The sequence below is a fragment of the Rhincodon typus genome, chromosome 36 (genome assembly GCF_021869965.1).
Source record: "Rhincodon typus isolate 14 chromosome 36, sRhiTyp1.1, whole genome shotgun sequence".
Classification (NCBI taxonomy): Eukaryota; Metazoa; Chordata; class Chondrichthyes; order Orectolobiformes; family Rhincodontidae; genus Rhincodon; species Rhincodon typus.
In genome coordinates, this window is record NC_063367.1 from 21,105,490 (window position 1) to 21,131,446 (window position 25,957).

Genomic DNA, 25,957 nt, shown 5'->3' on the forward strand with positions numbered 1-25,957 from the left:
TTCCTCCCAGAGGATCATAAGCCTGCGGAAATCACCTTCCCAGAGAACGGAGGAGGCAAGGCCATCGTATGTGTCAGAGAATCCCTACAGTGTGGAACCAGGCTATTTGGCCCAAAAAGTCCACACTGCCCCTCTGAAGAGCATCCCACCCAGACCCAACACACCCAGCCTATCCATGTAACAGTCTGTCATTCCGGGCCAATCTCATAAACAAGGCACACCAGCAGAATGGGAGACTTGGGAATTAAACTCTCAACCTGGGCACTGACTCACTCAAGGGCCTTGGGTGTTTCGTTTCACACTGAGTGAATGAACGACTGTAGGATACAATTCTACACTCCAAGGAATTTGCAGCTTATCCCTCATTGACATTCCCAGGGTTGGGGAGCTCTCGTGGCTCAATGGTAGTGCCTGCAACTCTGGGCCAGAAGGTCCCAGCTCAAATCCCACCCGCCCTGGCAAACTGTCATAACGTGTCCGAAGCACATTGATCAAAATAAATTTTCCCAATGCAGCTCAGAGGGAGCGCCGCACTGTCGGAGGGTCAGTGCTGAGGATTTGCTGCACTGTCAGAGGGTCAGCACTGAGGAAGCATGCCTGTATGTGAAATCATGTTACACAGATTGGTTTTGTGTTGTAAAGAATACAGTGTCATGTTTGTTACGTTACTGATCACATTGAATTCAAATCTCACTTCAGCAACTGAGGAATTTAAATTCAATTTATAAAAATATGGAGCAATATATTTGTCTCAAGAAAGGTGACTGTGAAAATAGTAGATTAACATCAAAGCCCATCTGGTTCACGAATGTCTTGTAGGGAAAGAAATGTCCCATCCTCACCCAGTCTGGTGTACATGTGACCCCAGACTGACAGCAATGTGGTTGACTCTTAACTGATCTCATAAACAGCTGAGCAAGACTCAACTGTGCCAACAGTCATACCTGCAGTGGTTCAACAATCACCTGGGCATTTAGGACAGGGCATATCTGTACCCAGGAAATGAATTTTTTTAAAAAAAATCACTGGGCATAAGGCACAGTGTGATATCCTGAGGCTGTGAAAGGCAATGCAAAAGTCCAATTAGTTCTCTCTCTCACACACACACAGGGTCTCTCTCTCTCTCACACATACACACACACACACTCACTCACTCACATAGGGTCTCTCTCTCTCTCTTACACAGACACAGAGACAGAGACACCAGGGCTACCAATGATTGAAGGGACTCAGTTACACAGGAAGGTGGAAAACACCTGGGAAATCAGCATCAGCAGGACTGTTGGACATTAGGCAGCCTTGGTTTTTGAGAGGGTTTTGTGGGGATGGCTGGGAGCAGGGACAGTGATGTGGAGGCCATAGTGGTCTTTGACTGAGTGGGTAGAAGGGAAAAGAAGAGGGTAAGTGTGATCAGGAAGTCCGAGGATTGGTTTATGAAGCCTGTGGGGAGTGGGTGTGGTGAGGAGGAGTGTTGAGGGATAAGGATCGGTATTTGGGGGGTCTGGGCAGCAGGAGGTGTGAGGGGGTAGGGGAAGAGGTACTGTTGGAAACGCCTGCTCCTCTTGGTCCAGGAGTTGAGAAATGGTCAGGGTGTTGGCCGGCCCTGTCCTGGCTAGTCAGCTCTTATTGCTGCAGCGGTGAGGGCTCTGTTCGCTCACTCTCATGGGCATTCTCCTCTCTGTGCATGATAGCGGAATCTGCAGTGAGCCTCCCACTGGTTTCTAATTTGTATAAGACTCTGTTAATCAATCATCATTCCTCAATGCAGTCTGACTCTGACCGTGAGCAGAAAGGATCCTCAGCTGCTCAGGATCCATCAACACACCCTGTGCTTAGAAACCACCAGCACAGCAGGAAAAACCAGAGAGGGAAATCTCAAAATGCTACATGACAGACAAAAGCATGCAATTTACAATCGCCCCCTGAACACAGTAAAACATCTCCAGGTGCTTCACTGCAGTGAGAAACTAAGACAATTGGACACAGCCATATCAGGAGAAATGAGAAGCTTCCCTTCACAGCTGATCAAACATCTGATAGCTCCCAGCTCAAAGTGTTACAGTTTGGAATTGGTTTCAGAAAGCTCCTTCTCTTTCTCTATAGATGGGCCTTCCTCGTGGAGACATGTTCCAATGGCACGTTTTCCCCAAAATTTTTGCAACCATTTCCACCCTTTAGGTTCTCCACAGACAGAGGAATCTGCCATTCCTCTTCCAGTTCCAGAAGTAGCTATCTCCAACATTCTGTAATTTCGAGTCTCCACAACTGTTCATTGTGTTGTGGGGGAGGGAGGGAAAGACTGCGTGACAAAGAGAGACAGAGCACATGACAGAGAGAAAGACAGCATGGGAAACACAGAGAGAGAGAGCTAGAGCACGCAACATAGAGAGAGAGAGAAAAACAGAGTGTGCGTGTGAGAGAGCGAGAGAGAGGCAGAACACGAGAGAGCGTGCAAAAGACAGCATAACAGAGAGGCTGATGGAGAATGGGAAAAATAAATCAATTCTGGGGCATAAGGCAAAGTGCTCAGGGTAGGATACAGCCTCACAGTCTGCAAACTGCTGGCTACAACATGCCTCGACTGATTTTCAGGAACATTGACTCTAAACCAAGGCAGTGACAGCAGAATGGACCTGCCCCAGTAAGTATGGTTCCTCATTCAAACAAGGCACATGCACACAGTTCCAGAAATGAAACAGAATCTGTGACAGAGGGTTTGGCTTGTTGAATGAAAACTCAAATCAGAGCTTCAGGTGTTCCAAATGGGCATAGAAAGAGGGAAATGGAGAGAGAGAGAGAGTGAGGAGTCTTCCCCACCTCCCCCACCAACCTCCCACCTCGTCTCAGACCACCTCCTCCTAGTGTTGTCACAATTCACTTGGGCTGGGAAAGGAAGTTGAAGTCATTTCTCATTGGGAAGATTGACCCAGGACAGCCCCAGAACTTGGTTCCTCACTGTTCCTCTCAGTGCAAAGTGAAGTCACCTTCTGATCAATCTTTGGGCAAACTGCTGGAATGTTTGACCCCAAGGTACCCAACAGTGAAAGTGACACCAGGAACACAAACGCGCCTGGAGTTCCCCTAATTCCATATGAAGTGTCAAGTGGAAGGGAGCAAGGTTAGAAGGAAAATATGGCAAATAAATTCAGAGACTGTACAAGGTGCTGTGTGTGACACACCCTGACTCTGCTGAAATCAGAAAGAAAAAAGAAAGTTTCACATGTAGCTACAAGGGCGAGGTCCCAGAGATTATCCAGAATCACTCAAAGCATAGGCCAGAGACAGTCAGCAACTGGAACAGTTTCAAATTCTTGTCTCTCACTCTCTACCATCCTGTAGTAGAGAGCAATAGCCTGGAGAGAAGCTGGCCTTCACAAGTTAACATCTAACAGCTCATCTCAGGGTCTGGTCGCAGTTTACCCAAAGACCTTTGCAATATTTCATCATCAAACATTTCCCATCTCCAAACATCTGCAGAAATGACCCTGTACAAACTGTAAACCTTTCTGTTGTTCGTGTGCTGGGCCCAGTCATCCTCTCACTCACAATGGGCTATGACCAATCAGAAATAAACCTCAGACAGGTTTCAGTCACAGCTGCAAGCTATTCAGCCACGCTAGGAGTTACAGCCTGAAATCCACAAGCACACTGCCTGGGACTGGTGAAATGACCAGAGAGACAGTGACCACAGCAAGGCTGACTGCACCTCAGCTCCTCGTTCACAGGTGCCTTCATCAACCCGAGTTCACACGAAACCTCCAGGCTGAGGCAGGATGGAGCATCGAGCAGACATTACCAGGTCAGACTGTGTCTCACTGTGAGGCAGGACAATGACATATAATCATTCAGGAGCAGTGAAAGCACCATGTGAAGCAGAACCAATCATAGAAACACATTCTGAAGAAGGGTCCAGACCCGAAATGTCAGCTTTCCTGCTCCTCTGATGCTGCTTGGCCTGCTGTGTTCATCCAGCTCTACACCTTGTTATTATAGAAACACGTGCATTGGGAGTGTGGATCAGTCAGACTCAGAGCTGACCATATGTTAAAAGTGACTACACACATTTCCTCACAGGACAGGAAACCGTTCCCACAGGCTGATGGTTCTGTTCAAATACTCAATCCCAGCCACATGTGGAGAAGTGATCTTCAGCAACTTAGGTCAATCCCTCTCTTACCCTTCTAGGAAGAACTCAACAAAGAAGAAACCTCACCCTACCTAACATTTAGCCTCCAATTCATCTATCCCATCTCTCTTCATTAATATTATTGCAATCAGTTTAACGCAACATACAATTTTCAAACAAATCAAGAACTTGCACTTTTATAGAGCCTTTCACACCGCATGCGGTCCTAAAGCAGTTTGAAACAATGAATACTTTTTTAGAAAATTAGTCATCATCCAAACGTAGGAAGGATAGAAGACAATTTCAGCACAGCAAAGTGTATCGACAGTGTGCATGTGGGATTGTTAACTTCAAGCAAAACAGAACATCACTTTTGCATTGCATCAGAAACATACCATCTTTGACAGCATGGGGCTCCCTCAGTGCTGACCCTCTGACAGTGCAACTGTCCCTCATTGCTGACCCTCCGACAGTGCGGCGCTCCCTCAGCGCTGACCCTCCGACAGCGCGGCGCTCCCCCAGCGCTGACCCTCCGACAACGAGGCGCTCCCTCCGTACTGCACTGTTGGTGGGACTGCCTGGCTTCATTTTCTGCTCAAGTCTCTGAGGTGTGTCTAGAACCCCTGCCCTTCTGAGTTGAAGGGTGTGTCACCCACTGAGCCATAACAAACAACTCAAAGGAATCTTTCAGGTGCTTTTCATACTGGGCTATAAACAGGTTGGAGAGAGTTTCCACCTCAATTATCAGAAATAAAGAGGGAAGTTGTTCTGCACAGAGGAGCACCGCTAACACCACCCACTGATGGTCAGAGATTAACTCCTAATTGTGACACGATCTAACTATTTCTGGCATCAGAAAAGGGATGAGAAACTAGCAAGATCTGAAAGAGATGGGTAGGGCAAACAGCTGCTGGGTTGTGGGCAATCATCTTGGAAACTGAGCTAACAAGGGCAGGTTGAATGTGGCTTTTCCACCACCAGGGGTGCGGGGCCTGGGAGGCTCAGTCTGAGGAGTGGTCAGAAACACTGAAGGTAAATGTGACTGAGAGGGAGAAGGAAGGATAGTAAGTTCAAGAGTGAAATGTCAGGGAATGTAATGACAAAAGGTCACAGACCTGAGGCCCAAATTACAGAAAACTAGATGAAGAAATGCCTTTGCCCAGACAGTGGTGAGATGTGGACCTTGGTCGCATAAAGTGTGATCGAAGCCAATGGTATTGATGCATTTCGGAGGAAGCTGGTTAAGCGCAGAAGGGAGAGGGAATAGATGGTTATGATGGTAGACTTAGTTGAGAATAAAATGTGTGAACTATTTAAGGAGGAGGAGTCTTGAGTGCAGCATAATCACTGGTGCTGACAGTTGGATTGAATGCTGCTTCTTCACAGTGAGGCAAAAGAAAAATGAAAAAAGTGTTGTTTGCCTCACAAAGTTCATGTCCCAAAGCTAGAGTACCTGAAGCCCAATCTGCAGTAAATGAGCCATTAGTCGGTTTTTAATTTGTATTTTAAATTATCAGCATTTTGGGTTGGTTAGACTATCTGCTGATTCTGACATTGAGCAATCTTGTTAAACCAGCATAAAACACATGACGTGAGCAGTGCATGAGGAACTTGAAACCAAGCTCAGCCACAATGCTCCACAAGTTCCACCCAGCCCTACATCATAAATGACACATGAAGTGAATGAGTTCTCTTTCAATTCGTTTTGTGGGTGTTACTGGCAAGGCCAGATTTTTATTGTTCATGCCTAATTGCACACAACTCTGTGGTTTGCTTGATCATTTGGGGGCAGGTAAGAGTCAGATTACTGAGCATCTGGAGTCACATAAAGGCTAGACCAGCAATGGATGGTGGATTTCCTTTCAAAATGACATGCGTGAGCTATTGGGTTTTCTGACCATCCAATAGTTTCATGGTCCCCATTGATAATATAAAGCTTTTCATTCCAGATTTGATGAATTTATTGAATTTAAATTTACCATTTCCTATGGTGGGGTTTGAACTAGTGTTGCCGAATCATTCATAGAGTCATAGTCATAGAGTCATTCAGCACAGAAACAGACCCTTTGGTCCAACCAGTCCATGCCGACCATAATCCCAAACTAAACTAGTCCCACCTGCCTGTGCTTGGCCCATATCCTGCCAAACGTTTCTTCTTCATGTGCTTATCCAAATGTCTTTTTAACGTTGTACTATACCTGCATCCACCACTTCCCCTCAAAGTTCATTCCACACATGACCCACTCTCTGTGTAAAAAAAAGTTGCCCTTCATGTCCTTTTCAATCTTTCTCCTCTCACCTTAAAAATATGCCCCTTAGTCTTGAACTCCCCCTCCCTAGGGAAAAGACACCTGCAATTCACTTTATCTACACCCCCTTATGATTTTATAAACCTCCATAAGGTCACCCCTCAACCTCCTACGCTCCAGTGAAAAACCCTCCATTCCTGGCAACAACCTGGTAAATCTCTTCTCCACCCTCTTCAGCTTGATAAAATCCTTCCTTTAACAGGGCGACTAGAACCGAGGCCTCTGGCTAATCAGAGCTATAACATGTTACTATGCTGTAAAACACTTATGAAACAATGTCAACTCACTAACGCAGAGAAGTCAAAAACAACATGAAAGAGAAAAAGAAAAGCTTTCAACATTTGCCTCAGTGACTGTACTTTCAGCTCCCTGGGCCCAGGACACTGGAATTATCTCCTTAAACCTATTCACCTCTCTGCTGTCATGTAAAAGGTTTTTCTAGAGTGTTATTTCTTTGACTCAGCTTTTGATCATTTGTCCTAATATTTCATGCAGCTCAGTGTCAAAGTTTTTTTGATAATTATCCTGTGAGAATGTCTTGGTATATGTTAAATCCAAGTTGTTATTGTGCACCACCAGCTGCAAGTTCCCCTCCAAGCCACACGCCTTCACGGTCACTGGGTCAAAATTGTGGAACTCCCTCTCTAACAGCACTGTGCTTGCACCTACATCCAAAGGACTGCAGCCATTTAAGACGGTACCTCACTATTAACCGCTCAAGGGCAATTAGGGATGGACAATAAACACTGTTCTTTCCAGTACCTCACACATGCCGAGAATGAATTAAAAAAAAAGACTATTCATCTTTGCAGAGATAGTAGGAACTGCAGATGCTGGAGAATCTGAGATAACAAGGTGTAGAGCTGGATGAACACAGCAGGCCAAGCAGCATCAGAGGAGTAGGAAAGCTGACTTTTCGGCCCTAGAACCTTCCTAATGCCCACATAATAATGCTCAACAATGGTGATTTAAAGCCTGTAAGCAACTGGGGATTGTATATTCCATAAATGTAAAAAATATAATTTTCTAAATCGTACAAACCCACATCATGTCAGTTTTAGTGCACAGCAGGTCAATTTCCATGGAAACTGCTCAAATCCAAAGCAAGAATTCACTTTCAATCTGTTAAAATCAGCCAAACTGCAGGTGAGTTTCAACAGCTCAACAAACAGTCTGCTTGACAAAGGTATTCAGGTCTGAATGCTCCTCTCCCTCAGCCTGGTACAGGCATGAAATACAACCTAACCAGCAGGAACAGGAATTCTATCCTGGTCAAGAGGATATAAATGCAGATGTCCTCCCTTCCCCAGATACTGGTGAGGAGTGCAGCACAGTGTGCAATGTATCAGCACCAGCTCAGCGAGTGGCACTCTCACCCCAGAGTCATAAAGCGGAGGGTTCCAGTCCCACTCTGGACATCTGAGCACTGAGCCTGACACTCTGAGTGCATTAGAAAGGAAATGCTGCACTGTCAGAGCTGTTACCTTTTCAATGAGACATTGACCCAATGCCTGCTCTGACCTTTTCGGTCAACGCACAGAAAAGCAGGGCAATCCAAAGACGCAACAAACAACTGCACCTCCCAGTCGCGAACCATTTCAACTGTCCCTCCCACTCCTTGGACAACGTGTCCATCCTGGGCCTCCTGCAGTGCCACAACGATGCCACCCGAAGGTTGCAGGAACAGCAACTCATATTCCACTTGGGAACCCTGCAGCCCAATGGTATCAATGTGAACTTCACAAGGTTCAAAATCTCCCCTCCCCCAACCATATCCCAAAACCAGTCCAGCTTGTCCCCGCCTCCCTAACCTGTCCTTCCTCCCACCTCAAACCCCACCCCTATCTCCTACCTACTAACCTCATCCCGCCTCCTTGACCTGTCCGTTCTCCCTGGACCAACCTATCCCCTCCCTAACTCCCCACCTACCTTTACTGGCTCCAATCCCGCCTCTTTGATCTGTCTGTCTCCTCTCCACCTATCTGCTCCTTTATCCATCTTCTATCCGCCTCCCACCCTCTCTCTATTTATTTCAGAATCCCCTTCCCCTCCTCCATTTCTGAAGAAGGGTCTAGACCCGAAACGTCAGCTTTCCTGCTCCTCTGATGTTGCTTGGCCTGCTGTGTTCATCCAGCTCTACACCTGGTTATCTCAGATTCTCCAACATCGGCAGTTCCTTATCTCAATCCAAAGATGTGCAGGCTAGGTGGATTGGCCATGCTAAATTGCCTATAGTCTTCAGGGATGTGTAGATTAGGGGGATAGGTCTGGGTGGTATGCTCTGTGTGTTGGTGTGGACTTGTTGGGCCGAAGGGCCGGTTTCCACACTGTAGGGATTCTATAAAAAAAAACTTTCACCAGTGCGCTGCTTGATATTTAGCTATCAATCAAGATCCCATGCCAAAAACAGAAAATCTAATCAGCGTCACAATAGAGTTAGTGGGAGCTTGCTATCGTACTCCCCACATCATAACAATGACTACAGCTTAAAAAACACTTGTCTTTCAAATGGCGAAGGGTGCCTTATGGTGTGGAAGGTGCTATAGAAATGCAAGTCTTTCTTCCATTGTGTATCATCCAGATGAGTCAGGCAGAGGCCACTTTTGCAGCCAACTGTTTCCTGTGTGTATGATATTTGATCCTCTTCAAAAACTGAATCATTTCCTGCCACATTCAGAGATATCGCAGCAACACATTGAAGTTACTACACAAATACAGGCCATTCAGCCCAACCAGATCGACTGAGTGTTTAATCTCCATTGTGAACCAATAGTTTTGATTACACTTATACGTATACTCTGTTGCCATATTACTCCATCCACCAAACTAAATTCAATGTCAAGGTCTCTGCCTCGACCCTTAGCGCAGAAACACAATCCACAACATCACAACTTCTTCTGCCCAGCCTTGTTTTAAATCAGTAACAGACATCCACCTCTACTTCCGGTGCAAAGCACGACAGCAAGTATCAACAGCCAGTGAAAAACTGATTTTTCAGGAGTTGAGAGGTTGGTGGTACCTACAACTGTTCATCAGTGGAGAACTCTACACTGCTGGCAGAGCTACTGCTGCTGGAGATCTGGAACAAGTTGTCTCCCCTTCAAAGTTCAAAGCCAGGCTAAGAGAGACAGCATACACTAATGTTTACCTTGGGTGGGGCAGCGAGGGGTTATCGTACTAACACCTGCAACTTGCATCTTTGACAGATGGAGGTTTGACCCCATTCTGCTGCTGCTATCAACTTACGTTGATCTTGAGGCGAAGCACTGGACTGATTAAAATATCTTCAGTTGATTGTTAAGTGACTTCACCAATAATTGTTTATTTTCTGGGCTCCTGTCATCAACACTGCAGTAATTGTTTTTTGGAGGGGTGCACAGAGAGAGACAGAGACAGTCAGTGCTGGAAACGTTCTTGTCCCCTCAAGAGGCAAACAGACACAAAGGAGGAGGTGCGAGCTGTGGCAGATCACCCGTGATCTTATAAAATAGTACAGCAGGCTCGAGGGGCTAAATGGCCTACTCCTGATCCTATTTCTTACGTTCTTAACTGTTGACTCAACTCTCACACAGAGGTCTCTGGGTACATCTGTGGCTTTAATGGAATCCCTATGTTGGGGAAGCAGATCATTCAGCTCATCCAGCTCACACTGACTCCTCAAAGGGCATCCCACCCAGATCCACCGCCCTACCCTATCCCTGTAACCCTGCATTCCCCATGGCTAACCCCACTAGCCTGCACATCCCAGGACACTGTAGGCAATTTAGCACAGCCAATCCACCTAACCTGCACATCTTTGGACTGGGGGAAGAAACTGGAGCACCCGGAGGAAGCAGGTACAGGGAGAATGTGCAAACTCCAAACACAGACAGTTGCCCGAGGGTGGAACTGAACCTAGGTCCCTAGTGCTGTGACGCAGGAGTACTAACCACTGAGCCACAGTACTGCCCATAAGTTGAAGGCAGAAGTAGTATAATTGTCACTCTCCAATGGTTGACCACCCCAGTGCTATTCATGACACCAGGCTTCTAAATGAACAATGGGCACTCAAATGAAGGGACTAAATATCCATGGAAGGCAGCAACTTTAGGAGAGAGGAGGGATAACAATCTGGAGATGCTGGAATATGAAATCATGTGGGGTCTCTGGAATATCTGAAAATCTTAATCCTACTTTTCATCTTTTCACACATCTCTGCCTGTGCAGGAGAATGACACATAAACCACAAAATCATTAACACAAACCCCAAAAGAAGGCACAAAAAAATATAGTTCCTGGAAATTAAAATTAAAAGATTTCTGGGTAGGAATTGGTTTCTACAACTCTTTTTTTTCCTTTATTCATTCACTGTCTGAGGGCATCGCTAGCTAGGCAGCATTAATTGCCCATCCCTAATTGCCCAGAGGGCAGATAAGAGTCAACCACATTGCTGTGGGTCTGGAGTCACATGTAGGCCAGACCAGGTAAGGATGGCAGTTTCCTTCCCTAAAGGACATTAGTGAACCAACTAACATGTACCATCTCTTTTTTAGCTTAAATCCACTGAATTCCATCTTCTCACCAGATTCCTCAAACCCTCTCCAGAAAAAAAAAACAATCTGAGGTGTTTGGTTCACTGATCTCCCCGTGTAACTGATTCACAATTTTCATGGTCTATGCAGGTGGTTTATACTTCACTTGAATCTTCCCTCTCTCTTTTGTAACGTTATAGTTTTCTATTGCCTTTGTGCTCATGAAGCTTATATACCTTCCTCTTAAATATCTAAAATAATCACTCAGCCACTTCCTGTTGGAGAAAGTTCCATATTTTCCTCACCCTCTGGATCAACATGTTTCTCCCAAATTTCTTATTGGATTTATTAGTGACGATCTTCTGTTTATAATTGTTACTTTTGGTCTCCCCTACAGTGATAATATCTTTCTTTACATGTATTCTATCAGACACTTTTACAACATTAAATATAGTAATTAGACCTCACAAAATAAAATCAGTAGCACTTAACTCTGAAATTTTAGCTTCAAACGGTATAAATGGGCTTACGGGTGTTTCCAGAAAGTAGAGTTTGAGGTTAGCAATGAAGCAAGGTATACTGCATATACTGGATCTTTCCTGTTCACAGAAGCTCTTGTTTTGTGTGTGATACTCTACTTCTTATCCTATTGTGAGAAACATTTGTGCAACAGGATAATTTGGAGTAGCAGCAGTGTCGGTGGCAAGATTAGAGAATCTATAAACCAAAATCACTCTTCATCTCTTGCTGCTGCCAGACACAGTGACAACAGGAGACCTTAATGATAGCACTGATAAAGGGACTTACCGTTTTGCTTCCTCCAGGTGACAGAGATATTCGTATGCAATATTCTGCCGTCTCCGTTCATCCATCTCCTCAGCTGTAAGACGTTCATTATCCAAAACAGCTGTAAAACAATGAACAAAAATAAAAACAATGGAAGGGGAAGGATATCCACTTATGAAAAATCTCCCATAAAGTGTTTTATTTTCACAATCCTGACTCTCCCTTGTCATGATTTCTGGTCAAGTTTTTCTGTTTCTTTATAAATCTGTGGGGCCTAGATCTGGGTGAGATGCTCTTCAAAGGGTCAGTGTGGACTTGATAAGGCTGAATGATCTCTCTCCACATTGTAGGGATTCTATGACTCTAAGAAATCATTATGGTAACAATTTTTAATCGAATTTTACTATGTCAGCTGTCACAGCATAGTTGCAGACTCTAGCCCTAGATAACAAGCTTCCAGTATGCCAATCATAATTCGGGCAGTCCCTGAACTGTAAACAGGTTCTGTTCCTGAGTCTTTTTGCAAGTTGATTGGAACACAATGCAGGACAACATAAAGCAGCTGTTCCTAAATACAGGACATGTTTGTATCCCTGACATTTCATATTACACCCTGTGTGGGATTGCACGTGAGTACAAGCATTCCTAAGTTAGACATTCGTGAATTGGGGACATGAAACAAACACAGAGTGATGGAGAAACTGAGCAGGTCTGGAAGCGTCTGTAGAGGGAAACACAAAGTTAGTGTTTCGAGTCTAGGTACCCTTTGTCATAACTGGAAACAGTCTCCTAACTCTGTTGTGACTTTTATGTTTGTAAAAAACTTTTTCTGCTGGTTGGACAATGGTAGGAGCAGTTTACCGGTAAAATAGAAAAGGCAGTATAGTCCAAGTTGGATGTGGAAGTGTCCCCTCTCTTGTTTCTGATATACAGGCCCACTAAAGTTCTAGAAAACTCCTGCTGCCTTCTTAAAGGTAGCTCACTGTAAACCTGGACCACCAGGTGGAAGCAAATGCATGCTGGGACAATTTAGTTCCTTTCATGTATGATATTAATGTTAATGTGAATGCAGATTTTCTACTTTACGTGAAGGGCAGTAAGTCCAAAAAGCAAAGGAACCAACATATTTGTAATAAAACAGGAGATTCATTGAATAATCACCTCTAATTGTCAGCAGGCTGCATCCAAAATCTCATCATGAAGATAATCTCATTTTAACTACTCAAAACTGCGTGGATAATCTTTTAATTAATACAGCAAGCTTATTAAACAGGTAAGTGCAGTGTAAAGTGCTTCTTGACTAACAAGCAAAATAGCATAGTTACTGGAAAAAGGAAATTTTTTTAAAAATGAAAAAAATTCTGGAAATAACCTTAATTGATACAATTAACAGTGTAAGTGCCTACAGGTTGGGGTGCTTATTGGCTAATGATTACTGTACATTTATTAACATTGGGGTATAGTGGATGTTTGGAGCTATTTATTTAGAAAATCTCATTTTGTGAATAGATCCAAAACTGAGTGAAAATTGACTTCTGCTCTCCTCCTTCACCAACATGAAATTTTACACTAAGAAGGTCTAGCAGCAGGCAATATAACTGCATGACCTGTTGAAAGTTTTCCGGTACTTTCGTTTGGATGTCAGTTGTGGCTCAGTTGATAGTGCTGTTATCTGAGGCAGAAGGTTGTGGGTTCAAGTACCAGTCCTGAAACTTTAGTGTAAGAGCTAGGCAGACTCTTCCCCTGCAGTATTGATGGAGTGCTGCAATGTCAAGGTGCTGTTTTTCTGACAAGACATCAACCAAGGGGGAAGGATCCATGACTAAGATCAACGACTCATTGTTACTCAAAGTCAGGCATCTCCTTTTCTCCAGGATTTATCCTTTAAAGTAATGCTACTGAGTTAGCAAACTGTGCATAGAATTATGCACTATTTGTCCCGGATATAGCAGGTTATTTCTGATAGTCCAGAGGCAGGAAGGGAAAGAGTCGATGTGACAAGTACATGTTCTTTATGGCTAATTTGCACAAGGGGGTGTGTTGCACTCCCTCAGTTATGATCCTACTCTGTTTTCCTCAAAGGAAATCGGCTGAGCTTAGCTTTCTCTTGACCCAAACTGAACTCTGTGTTGGACGGAAATATGCTTCTTTTTATTTATAGATGACGACTGAGATCAGTTCCATGTGTAATCACAGGTTGAGAAATCAGAAAGGGACAGAGAAGATCACAAAAACAGTGTGCTTTTGTTGCCTACTTGGGTAACCCCGGTTGTTTGCTTTCTGCTTACAAGATTATTTTTGTTTCAAGAGTATAGAGTTCTGACATCACAGGAAGTGCAAAATTAGTTTTCCACACTTACAGATAACAAGCCAAGTATTATGCAGTGCCATCTTAATGAAATATTAAACTGAGGCCACAGTGACCTATTCAGTAGTTGCTGATATCCTATGACACCATCGGAACAGCATGGAGCTCCCTGAACAACATTATTCCCTCAGCCAACACTAGCCAAGAACACTAACTGGTTATTCATCTTGTTTCCATTTGTAATGTTTTACAGTGCACATATCTGTATCCACAAGTTCAGCCACTTTTTGAAGTGATTCACTGTGGGTGAACTGCTCAGGTCATACCGTATAAATTCAATTTATTCTTCTCCATTGAACACAATGTTTAGATATCCATTAGCTACCACACCTCTGCCACTTCAATTAAGCCTGCTGTTCTCTCCTTCACATCTTCGAATACCTCCAGCAGCTGCGATCACTGTGTCTCCCCCAGACCGATGGATAAATCCAATCTCTACTCAATCCATCAATCTTTAATCCTATTCCCAATATAAGGGTTTCTTTTCGTGTAGTAACTCGTGGCTACTATGTGCTGTGTGAGCTTTGTTAGCTCATTGAACAGCACCAGGATTGCAGATAAAATGTAAATCTTGAAGCATTCAGTGTTCACCGTGTGGATTAGTTTCAGTGCACAACACAAACCCTCTGCCTCTGATCTGTGAACTATGGAAGTCCAAGAATCTTCAAATACCGCAGAGATTGGCCATCCATCCACAAAGGGACAACGTGAAATCCAGGTGTGCCTGCTGGCTGGAATCAACCTGAAGGAATAGTCTTAACACTGTTTCTAAAGACTACAGAGCCAAAAGAGGGTTTATAGTTGAAATGGAGAAAGGTCATACAAAAGCAATTGAAGAGGGCCCTTTCTGCAGTTGAGAATCTTTAGTGGATGTTAAGTACAGACAGAACATTACACTACACTGATGTTCAAGTGATGACGTGTCTCTCATGTGGTCTGGCACTGCTCAAATTCATAAACCTATTGCCAAAGTGACACCCTCCTGTCAGTGGCCAATAAATTACCTGATGAGTAAATGACTCACAGAAGAAGGTGAAATAACTCCACAGAGGCCAGTATCCCATCACCAAGTCACCCTGTTATTTACACGTGGAGAGTCCTTGACACTGAGCCACGTCTCAGAGTGAACAAGGTGTCCGACCCTCCTGTTTATATCTATCAGCCTGGGCTTCCTGATTGGACCAGGTTAACCCCCCAGTCAGGGAACTCATATTCTATGAGGTCCAACTGGCTGACCTTGTTACAATTACTGCAGAAGGTGCCAAATTAAACCTGGTCTGTTTGGAGGTAGCTGATCTCAGTTGAGCTAACCAGAAGATTTTTTTTATTCTTTCATATTTATTGTGCATTCCTAGTTACCCTTGACAAGGTGATGGTGAGCTGCCTTCTTGAACTGGTGCAGTCTGTTTCCCAAACTCACAATGTCTTTAGACAGGAGTTCCAGGAATTCAACTCAGTGACACCGAAGGAACGACGATATATTTCCAAGTCAGGATAGTGAGTGGCTTGGACAGGCACATGCTAGGGTTAGTGTTCCCATGTATCTGCTGCTCTCGTCCTTCTACATTGTAGTGGGTTTGGAAGGTGCTGTCTAAGGACCCTTGTTGTTTCTGCAATACATGTTGTCAATGGTACACACTACTGGTACTGAGTGTTGGTGGTGGAGAGAGGGGAGAATTGTGGATGTGGTGTCAATTAAGCAGGCTGCTTTGTCCTGGGCAGTGTCAATGTTATTGGAGTTGCACTGATCCAGGCAAATGGGGAGTATTCCATCACACTTCTGACTTGAACTGAAGAGGCTTTGAGATTCAAATCACCTCCGACCTGGTAACCCAAGAGGAAATCCTCTTTCAGTTCTACCATGGCAACCGTTTCCTGATCTCTTACACATTTACACTTTACTTGCTGTCATATAGCCCACGAACAAGTTCATGAATAGAGAACTATTTATCTGTCCAAGGATAGACCAGCAGGAAACATACAAAGCAAGGATTCAATCCCATTGGATATCAGTGGAGCTCTGAATATGATTTGTGCAAAAACTATCTCCTATTATCAGATATTTTAACTTTGAGGGAGGGGGAATTGGCCTTTGAACTGGCGAATCTATTGAAAAGCAGGCATGTCCAACAGCTGCATACTTTCCTAGATGAAATGACTTTGAGTAAAATCATTGCTGTTCTGAAAGAATTTTAAGGAAGACTCATGCAGAAAATGGTAAAAAGTTCAAGCTTGGGTTGGTTAGAGGGATATTCTGAGGAAGCAGAGCGATTGCAGAAGTTTTATATGTAATCCCGTCCTGGGAGAGTTTGATGAGGGACAGTGTAGAGGCAGCTTTATTCTGTATCTAACCTCGTGCTGTCCCTGTCCTGGGAATGGTAGATGGGGGACAGTGTAGAGGGAGATTTACTCTGTATCTAACCCCATGCTATCCCTGTCTCTGGGAGTGTTTGATGGGGACAGTGTAGAGGGAGGTTTACTCTGTATCTAACCCTGTGCTGTCCCTGTCCTGAGAGTGTTTGATGGGGGACAGTGTAGAGGCAGCTTTATTCGGTATCTCACTCCATGCTGTCCCTGTCCTGAGTGTTTGATGGGGGCCAGTGTAGAGAGAGCTCTACTCTGTATCTCACCCTATGCTTTCCTTGTTTTGGCGTGTTTGTTGGGGGACAATGTAGCGGAAGGTTCATCGTCGTTCTAACCCCTTGCTGTGCCTGTCGTATGAATGCTTGATGGGGATATTGTCGAGAGAGCTAAACTTTCAGTTTAAATTAAAAGAATAGAGAACGGTTAGTTAGAGCATGCTATACGCTGTATCTAACTCCGTGCTGTCCCTGTTTTGAGTGTCTCCCTGCCTCACATTAATTATAAAGTCTATTAAATCTGGGGGTTCTCCTCTCTCTCTCTCATCAGTGCCGGGGTCTCCTTCACTTTTCTTGTTAATTCTGGTATCCAGCTCCCTCTGTCCCTGGGGATAAACCGACTGTGATGCGGAAGTTGGTTTCCCGCCATCAGACCGCCTCACCCAGCTCCCAGTCCCTGAGGATCGGAATTGAAATTGGGAGAGGTGTACAAGTGCGGCAGCTGCGGGAGAAGTTGCAGACAGTGTTGGCGGTGGGGGCTGACAAGTTAGTGATCCTCATGGTCTGGAAACATTGCCCTGATCGCTACATCGGCAAAATCAGATAGTGATCAAGTCCCATGAGGACAGGGTGGGTGAGGAGTTTCAGCCAGAATCTGGGACTGATGCAATCCTTTCAGACTGGGTTCACTGACCATCTGCAACCAATCTTTTGCAGCTCCTGAGAGAATCCGAACCGGCTGGTTAAACACCTGTACATCGCGTTAAAACAACTCGAACAAAAACAGTTTAGCCATCCTGATAGCCACGCCCTTTGGTGTGTCGACAATGCACAGCAAGATCCCACATCGCGGGACTGGAAACCAAGGGGGAAAAATGATTTATTATGTCAACTATCAATTCCGGACAGGAACTATTAAAAACAAGAGTAATCTTCCTCCCCTAGTGCCTATAAATTCAGCAGCCCCCACCCCGCAGCTTCTAAAGCTGAGCTGAAACTCACATAATAAGGTTTGGTTTGGAAAACCTCTCCGCCAAAACACACCTGCCTTGCAACTTTCTCCAACTTGTTACCATTTACACACTCGCCAGATCCTTCTGAAGACGCTGATACTCGACTGGTCTCCACACCCACCCACACTTCCCAAACTTCACTCTAATGTTGCCTGAGTTGCCTCCTCCAGGTGTAGCTTATTTTGCAGTTTGACTGGGGGTTTACTTACAGCCATAGTGGGGTCTGACTGCCCCCAGCCCATCCACTTCGTCTGATGTAGACATTCTCAACTTTCTCTGCCCCTAACCCCGACGAAAGGACAGCGCCAAGCCTCCGATTTCCAGCAGGGTGGGCGGTGAACTTTGCTGTACGTGTATCTCAGTCTCTTTCAGCGTTTCCTTCCTTTCCTTCCTCTCCTCCCTCTCTCTCTCTCTCAGTCACTTCTGGGTGTAGCTTCAGACTGAGCACTCATCTTACACTCCCTCTATTGCTCTCCCTTTGTACTGCACTGCTCACACTTTCACTTTCTCCAGTGACTCTACATCCTTCGTATTCCTTACCGTTCTGGCTTAAGAGTTGTCCAGAGACTTAAATTTAAAAGCGAGAGGCAATCTCAGCGAGACATGTAAGATTCTGAACGGGGTAGACGCTGGGAGATTGTTCCCCCTGGCCATGGAATATAGAACACAGGAGACTGTCCCTTCGGAAAAGGGACTGATTGTTTAGGATTGGGATGAGGAGAGTTTACTTCACTCAAAGGGTTGTGAATCTTTAGAATTCTCTACTCCGGAGGATTGTCGATGGTCCGTTGTTGAATACATTTAAGGCTGGGAACAAGACAGACTTTTGGTCCATCGGGAAAGCAAGGGATCTGGGAAGTGAGCAGGGAGGTGGGGTTGAAGGCCAAGGTTAACCATAATCCCATTGAATGTTAGAACAGGCAGGACTGGCTATACAGTCTATTGATGGTCTATTTCGTGTCACCACCCCCACTCCCCCGCCTGTTGGAATAGTAGGCTGTTCAGCCCCTCAAGCCTGTTCCACCATTCACAATGATCTGGCTGATCTGTATCTTAATTCCAATTTAATTTATACGTAGCTAGCAAAGGTCTATACACCTCCTAATAAAACATAATACGGGGGCGGGGACAGTGCACTGTTGGAAGGTCAAATTTGACAATGATTTGCCAAATTGAGATCCTGTCTGTGTCTCAGGGGAATATAAAGCAACTGATGGAATTATTTCAAACATGATTCTCCCCAATGTCATGGCCAATATTTATCCCTCAAACAAAATCACTAAGGTGGATAATTTTGTCATTGCCGTTTGCAAGAGTTTTCTGTGTGTCACTTGGGCTGCTGTCTCTTCCATCACAACAGGAACTACACTTTACAAAAAAGTAATTTGTTAGCTGTTATGGAATGTGGGGTATCATAAAATTATAAAAGGCATTATCTAAATGCATTTTTTTCTTTTATTCCTTAAGGTGAGGAATATACCTTTACTGTCTAATATTTTGAAACAGGACTTTGAGAATTTTAACAGTGAGACCCTTTGTTGTGGCTGCTGGATACTGTAGCACTGCTGTGACAGAAGGCCAACTAGAAATCAAAAAAACTGGTTTATTTAGATTATTTGCTAACCAGGTTTATCCATTTCCTAACACTCTTCTTGTTGTGTAACATAATAAATTGGTCTAGTGACAAAGTCTGTCTTGTGCCAGACTCAGAACCTCCTGTAGACGTGTTTCCAGAGAACAGAAAGAGAGGAAAATATTGAGAAATAGAAAGTGAGAGGAAACCAAATGCTTATCTGTTGCTTCTTGTTTTGCTCCCAGCTCCTTTCCCTCTACTGCTGCTCATTCTGCCTCTGTGACTTCAGTACTGCTTTTTTGCTGGCACAAATTGTCTCATTTGTTTAGGTTCACTCCACTTTGAAGGGATAACACAGTGTGGAGCTGGAGGAACACAGCAGGCCAGGCAGCATCAGAGGAGCAGGAAAGTTGACGGTTCGGGTTGGGACCCTTCTTCATTTCTTTGACCTGACTGATGAGTGCACTCAGCCAGCTTCAGAGGGGCTCTCTGTTCCCCTCAGCCATGCTTTTGAGCAGACAACTAATTTTGAGCTTGGGGTTGTTGTGAATTTGTTTCAGGGAGATTTCATTTAATTTATGGAATGTTTATACCAAATCAGAAACCCTAGAGGTGACCTTGATGGTGCAAACGGTGACTGATGACACACAATCGATTGCACCATGCTGCCTCATTGGACTAGTCACTCATATGCACTGATCAGATGACTGCTGATACCAGTGGTCAATTTATTCAATGGTTAATACCCACATACAACTGGATGATAGGTGCATGCAGCAACTTATAAAATTTTTCACTTTATTTTTCATGTGCAAGTGCACGTGACAATACATTTTTATTCTATGTGGACCACATATGGATACTAAATTCCACTGGTGTGGTAGCACTATTTTTTATGACCGGATTAATAACCCAGGATCATGGGCTAATAATCTGTGGATGTAGTCCAACTCCTACTGTATCAGCTGGGGAATTTGAATTCAATTAATTAAATAAATCTAGAATAAAGAGCTAGCAGCAGTAATAGTGACAATGAAACTACTGGATTGTTGTTAAAATCCTATCTGGTCTACTAATTTCCTTTAGCGAAGAAAACATGCTGTCCATACACAGTCTGCCATCACATGTGACTCCAAACCCACTGCAAGGTGGTTGGCCATCAACTGACCTCTGTTATGGTTCAACAAGCCACTTAGTTGTACCAAAACTGCTCCAAGAAACTACAATGCAAATGGTCTGCAGCTCACCACTCTGGCAATAACTGCTGGTTTTGCCGAGACAGACATATCTTGTGAATGAAAAATATCCATTTTCAGGGATCTGAAACTGATAGATCTTGATGTTCCAATTTAGGATTTATTCACTGACAGGGCAGGCCCAGTAAAGACAACCAAGAAGTATGAAACTTAAAAAAAGTAGAAGTGTGACAGAATTGCCAAGGTACGCAGACCATATGTAGCTTGGAAACCACCTTGCTGCCAAGATCAGGATTTCCATGATGCAAGTTAAATGCACCAAAAACATGTTAGGAAGTTTTCTCCTCATCTATGATGTCAGTTCTCCATTTATTCTTGTGAGATATTTAGACCTGCTCAGCTGGTGACGTTTCTTCAGCAGGGAGAGCAGCTACAGGTTCTTGACTGTGTTAAAATGGTAGCACTCTCACCTCCGAGTCACAATGTTCTGAGGTCAAGTCTTATTCCAGGACAAGAATGTAAAAATCCAGACTAATGCTAAGGTCTGCAAAAGATTCCATATCATTATTTCAAAGAAGAATGGGTAAGTTATCTCTGGTGTCAGTATTTTCTGACCAATATTTGTCCCTCAGTCAATATGACAAACAGATTATCTGGTTGTTATCACGGAGATGTTTGGGAGATTTATGTGTGCAAATAGAGTGCTGTGTTTACTTACTATGACACTGTACTTATTCATCTGTAAAGTGCTTTGGGACAGCTAGTCAGCATGAAGTGATATATAAATTACAGTCTTCCTTTACAATAAAAATTTGTGCAGTACTATATTGGGAATTATCATGTTGGCACAAAATTCCTCCTCCTGTTGCAGTGTAAAGTTTCTTATTCAGCATAGAGCAGAGAGGTTAGCAACACACTGGACAACTCACTGAACTATTTCAACAGTATCAATTCAGTTAAACATTTTATTTAATCATTATAGCTTCTGTTCCTTTTATTCATTTTTTAAAAAAAATTGGGAGGGAAGAGGAGAAATACAAAGAAATGATTAACTGACACTAAGCTGTCAATTTAATTGAGGTGAGAGAGAGACAAGGGAAGAATATTCTCAAGAACCAGGGAAAGGTTCAGTCAAAGAAGGAGATGGTGTGATGTGTGTTTAACAGTGAGGAAGCATTAGATAGTATAGTTAGAGCTTGGTAAGAAGAAGAAAATCCTCATTGTTAAAAGATCACATTTTCAGAATATTTTCTCTGACTGAAAAAGCAACTAAATATGATCAGTGATCAACAATTATGTTCCCATTTGTTTTAAGGTCAAAGTGCAGTGAGAATGTTCATATTTAATTCCTTTAACTCTGGCCATTTGCACATCCCTGATTTTAATTGCTGCACTATTGGTGGTCATGCTTTCAGCCTCTTGACCTCTGAATTCTGGAATTCTTCCTGTAAACCTGTGTCATCCTTCAAGGCAATATCTATAAGCCTTTTTTCACCTGCTTCATGTGGTTCTGTGTCGTATTTTGCCTTATAAAGCATCTTTGGTCATTTTTGCTATGTTAGTTTTTTTTAAAACAAAGTTGTAGTTGTCTTTGTAAATCAATTAGCAGTGAATTATACGGAGGACAGCTCCTCTCCATGGTTCTATTGAGTAAATACAGCACACAATTGGGTGCAGTGCAGTTTCTAATTTTGGTCGCCACCTACTATTGGGAATCATTCCAGACTTGGTTGTGACGTCCCATACAAACAAATTGTCTGCCGTCACTCAGCTAATTTTAACCAAACTCACGAATACAAAGTACAACGTAAAAACAGGCCTTCGAGTCAAGTAGTCAGCTGTCAGCTTTGACTCTCCACATGAGCAAAGAATACTTAATACCTCTACCCCGGGTCAGGGTTTGGGACACTACCTGTTCCCGTATTCCTTCATCCATCCAGCAAATCTAATCAATGTTTCTGCCACAGCCACTGGTGTATAGAATAGAAAGAAGCTTTTTGATTGATACATAAAATCTTGAAGGGTCTTGACAGGGTAGATATGGAAAGGATATTTCCTTTTGTGGGAACAATTAAAACTAGGGGTTACCCATTAAAGACAGAGATGCAGAGACATTTTCTCTCATAGACAGTGGTGAATTTTGGAACTCAATTCCTTGAAAGACAGTGGAAGCAGTCTGTGAATGTTTTTGAAGCAGAAGTAGATAGATTCTTGACGGGGGGGTGGGGGGGAATGTGGTAACGGATTATTGGGATTAGGTTGGAATATGCAATAATCAGAAAGACATGGTCTCATTGAAGGACACAACATGACTGAAGGTCTGGGTTGCCTACAGCATCTTTAATTTGCATGTTAAAATGTACAACCACTGTCAGGAACTGAATTTCTCAGCTTTGTAACACTCCTTGTGTTACTCTTTTTTATATTTGAACGGGATATAGGCATTGCTGCCAAACTCAGCATTTATTGCACATCCTTGATTGTCCTGGAGAAGGTGGTGTGAGTTGCCTCCTTGACCTGCTGCTTGCGGTGTCGGGACACCCACATGTGTTGTTAGAGACTGTCCAGCAGTTTGTCCCAGTTACAGTGAAAGAACAGTGATTAGTCCAAGTCAAGATGGTAAGTGGCTTAGAGATCAATTTGCAGGTGGTGGTATTCATATTCGTCTTCTTCCTTTGCTCTTAAATGATAGAGGTTGTGGGTTTTTGTAGAAGCTTTAATGAATTGCTGCACTGCATCTTGTAGACAGCACAATTGCTGCTACTGTATATCAGTGCCGAAGGGAATAAAGAAGCTGCTTTATCCTGGATGATGTCAAATTTTCTGTTGTTGGAACTGCACTCATCTGGGCAAATGGAGAGTATTCCTGACTTGTGCCATGGTCTTTGTTCTAAATGTCCAAAGATTTAACCTTGGATCAAAGACCACTTGTTCCTGATCCCTTGACTTTCGGAGAGAGAGACTGCTTCTATTTACTCTCTCCAATTATTGTGTTTAGTCATTTACAGCACAGTACCTCTAACCTGTATTCCTTGAACAAAAAATGAAAAATCATCACTAGTTTGGGGTAATTGAGGATGGCTACTCTCTGTGTGGAAATATAATTTGTGTTTGCACTCAAGTCACATACACGCTGTGGTTTGCTTAGGAGGGGATGTCATTGCACTTTGAATGGGAGAAAAACAAACGTTCTCATGTTTAATTTAACTGCACACCTGAGAATTACTGATTCCATTGATTAGACTCAGCTGCAAACAAACATCCAAAATCAATCTGAAATTTCCAAGCTTGCAAATTAGTACAACATATCTACCAAATTTCAGCAAGCTATAAATACTGCTGTGACCTTGAAGCAGCTTCCTCTCTGGTGGGGAGCTCTGCTTCTGGTACAGACCAGTGCAGCTGTGTAGCTGATAGCTCCATTGCTTGTTAAGAAGCTGAGCTGCGTGAGCAACAAGATTCCAATCATTTTTAAAAATTCATTCACAAGAAATGGTGATTTTTGGCAAGACTGGCACTACTGCCCTTAAGGAGTGTGAACAAATTTATTGGGTACAGCTAAGTTACTTGTGAGGTCATTTCAAGGGGGAACTTATGAGTCAACCATGTTTCTATGGGTCTGGAGTCACATGTAGACTGGGCTAGATGAGGATATCTGATCTCCTTCTGTAGAGGCTATTAGTAAGCTAACTAAGTTTTTACAACAGTCTTGATCATCATTACTAATACCAGCCTTTTATTGCAGCTTTATTTGCTAATTGAAGTAAAATTCACTAGATGCTTTAGTGGGCATTGAACTCTTGTCACATTATTACTGAATCAGTAATATAATGATAAAGATACAACTTTCATATAATTCCACTCAGTACTGAGCTACCTGAACTAAGGAAAGGCACTATAATTAATGTTAGTGATTACAAGCAAGTGAAGATAATAATCAATCAGGACTCCCATTCCTATTTCCATTCCCATTAATACCTTCAGGAAGACTGGAACAGGTTCAGTCATAACATCCTCAAGGTTAACTCTTACAGTCTGTGTTCAGCTTAAAACAGTGGCCATACAGGCAAATTACTGCTACCTTTGGTATCATAACCAAGAATAGTTAATCTTCAGAAGAGGGAAAGAAAGCTGGAAAAGAAAAGTCACAGGAATTTGATTTGATATGATTTATTTATTGTCATATGTATTTTGTTATAAAATATGGTATAAAGCATTGGAAAGTGTCACCAGCACCATCTTAAAACACAAAAAAAACCCAAAACATAGAACATAAAGGCAGAAAAATAAAGAAAAAAAAAGTGTTCAACTTTACAGTCATTCTTGTTAAGTGCTCCGCCATGGGCCTGGTAGACAAGCATGAGCCCCCTTCGCCACGCTGCTGCCACTGGAAGTCACCTCTCTTTGGCGCTATCTCGCCTCCACTGATGCCCTTGCCGGACCTTGCCAATGCACCGGCCCAAACTCGACTCCACTGTCGCCATGAGTCTGCTTTGGGCCCTCTTCCCCGACGCAGTCGCTGCTGATCTTGCCCGGTCTCATACTGGGCCAAAACTCGCCTCCGCTGCCACCATAATATGCACTCAACACAGACCTTGCCAGGAACCCAAACTTAATTTTGCCGCAGCAGGCCATGAGTTGGCGTTAGGGCCATCTTGTGTTAACTGATAATGCAATTTAAGAGATTCGAGGAGCAAGTTGGAAAATCATCAGAAAATGCATGAAATGTTACAAATACTGCTTAATGAGTTATAATATTGAAACAAGTCTCAAAATAAGCAAAAAAATCTAGAGAATTACTGTTACTTAGAAACTCTATGTGAGAAGTAAGGAAATGGGTAAGGCCTGGGGGCAGAACTCTACCAATACTTAGAAAAATAATGAGCGAATTTAGTAATGAAGTAACCAACCAGTTGACACCAGGTTTAGGGTTTCTTAAAGCCTGTGGATTGAAAAAGGCATAGAAAACTGGGAGAGATTAAAAGTTGCATAGGTTTTAGGAACTGCAAAGGAATGAGCTAAAGCAGATGATTAAGTAGTAAGATAATGTTTATTAATTAATATTTTATATTATGATAAAATAGCTAAAATTGCTGATGCCACACAGATAGGGAAAGTAAGTTGACAGGAGGACAGAAGTCCACAAAGGGATGTAGATAAGTTGAGTGAGAGGGCAAAAAATTGGCAAATGGAGTATAATGTGGGAAAATGCATGGTAGAACAGAAAAGGAGTGTCCTATTTAAATGAAGAAAGATTGCTGATCTCAGTGATACAAAAGGATCTGGTGTTCTGGTACATGAATCACATTAAATTTGCAGGACGATTAGGAGAGAAAATGGAATATTAGTGTTTATTGCAGCACGACTGGAACATAAAAGTAAGGATGTTTTGCTGCAGTCGTACAGGCTTTGGTAAGATCACATTTGCAGTACTGCATTCAGTTTAGTTTCCTTATTTCAGAAAGGATGTAACTGCATTTGAAGCAGTGCAGTGAA

General features: G+C 43.3%; 1 protein-coding gene across 1 annotated transcript in view; it reads right to left on the reverse strand.

Annotated features, from left to right (window-relative positions):
- Window positions 1-18,099, reverse strand: part of iqgap1 (IQ motif containing GTPase activating protein 1) — a 100,558-nt gene extending 82,459 nt beyond the window's left edge. The window contains exons 1-2 of the mRNA XM_048617064.1: window positions 17,902-18,099; window positions 11,754-11,853 (exon numbers count right to left, since the gene is read on the reverse strand). Coding sequence (XP_048473021.1) covers window positions 11,754-11,853; window positions 17,902-17,956 — 155 coding nt within the window. The 5' untranslated portion in view covers window positions 17,957-18,099. The remainder of the gene's footprint in view (window positions 1-11,753; window positions 11,854-17,901) is intronic.
- Window positions 18,100-25,957: the final 7,858 nt, after the last annotated feature.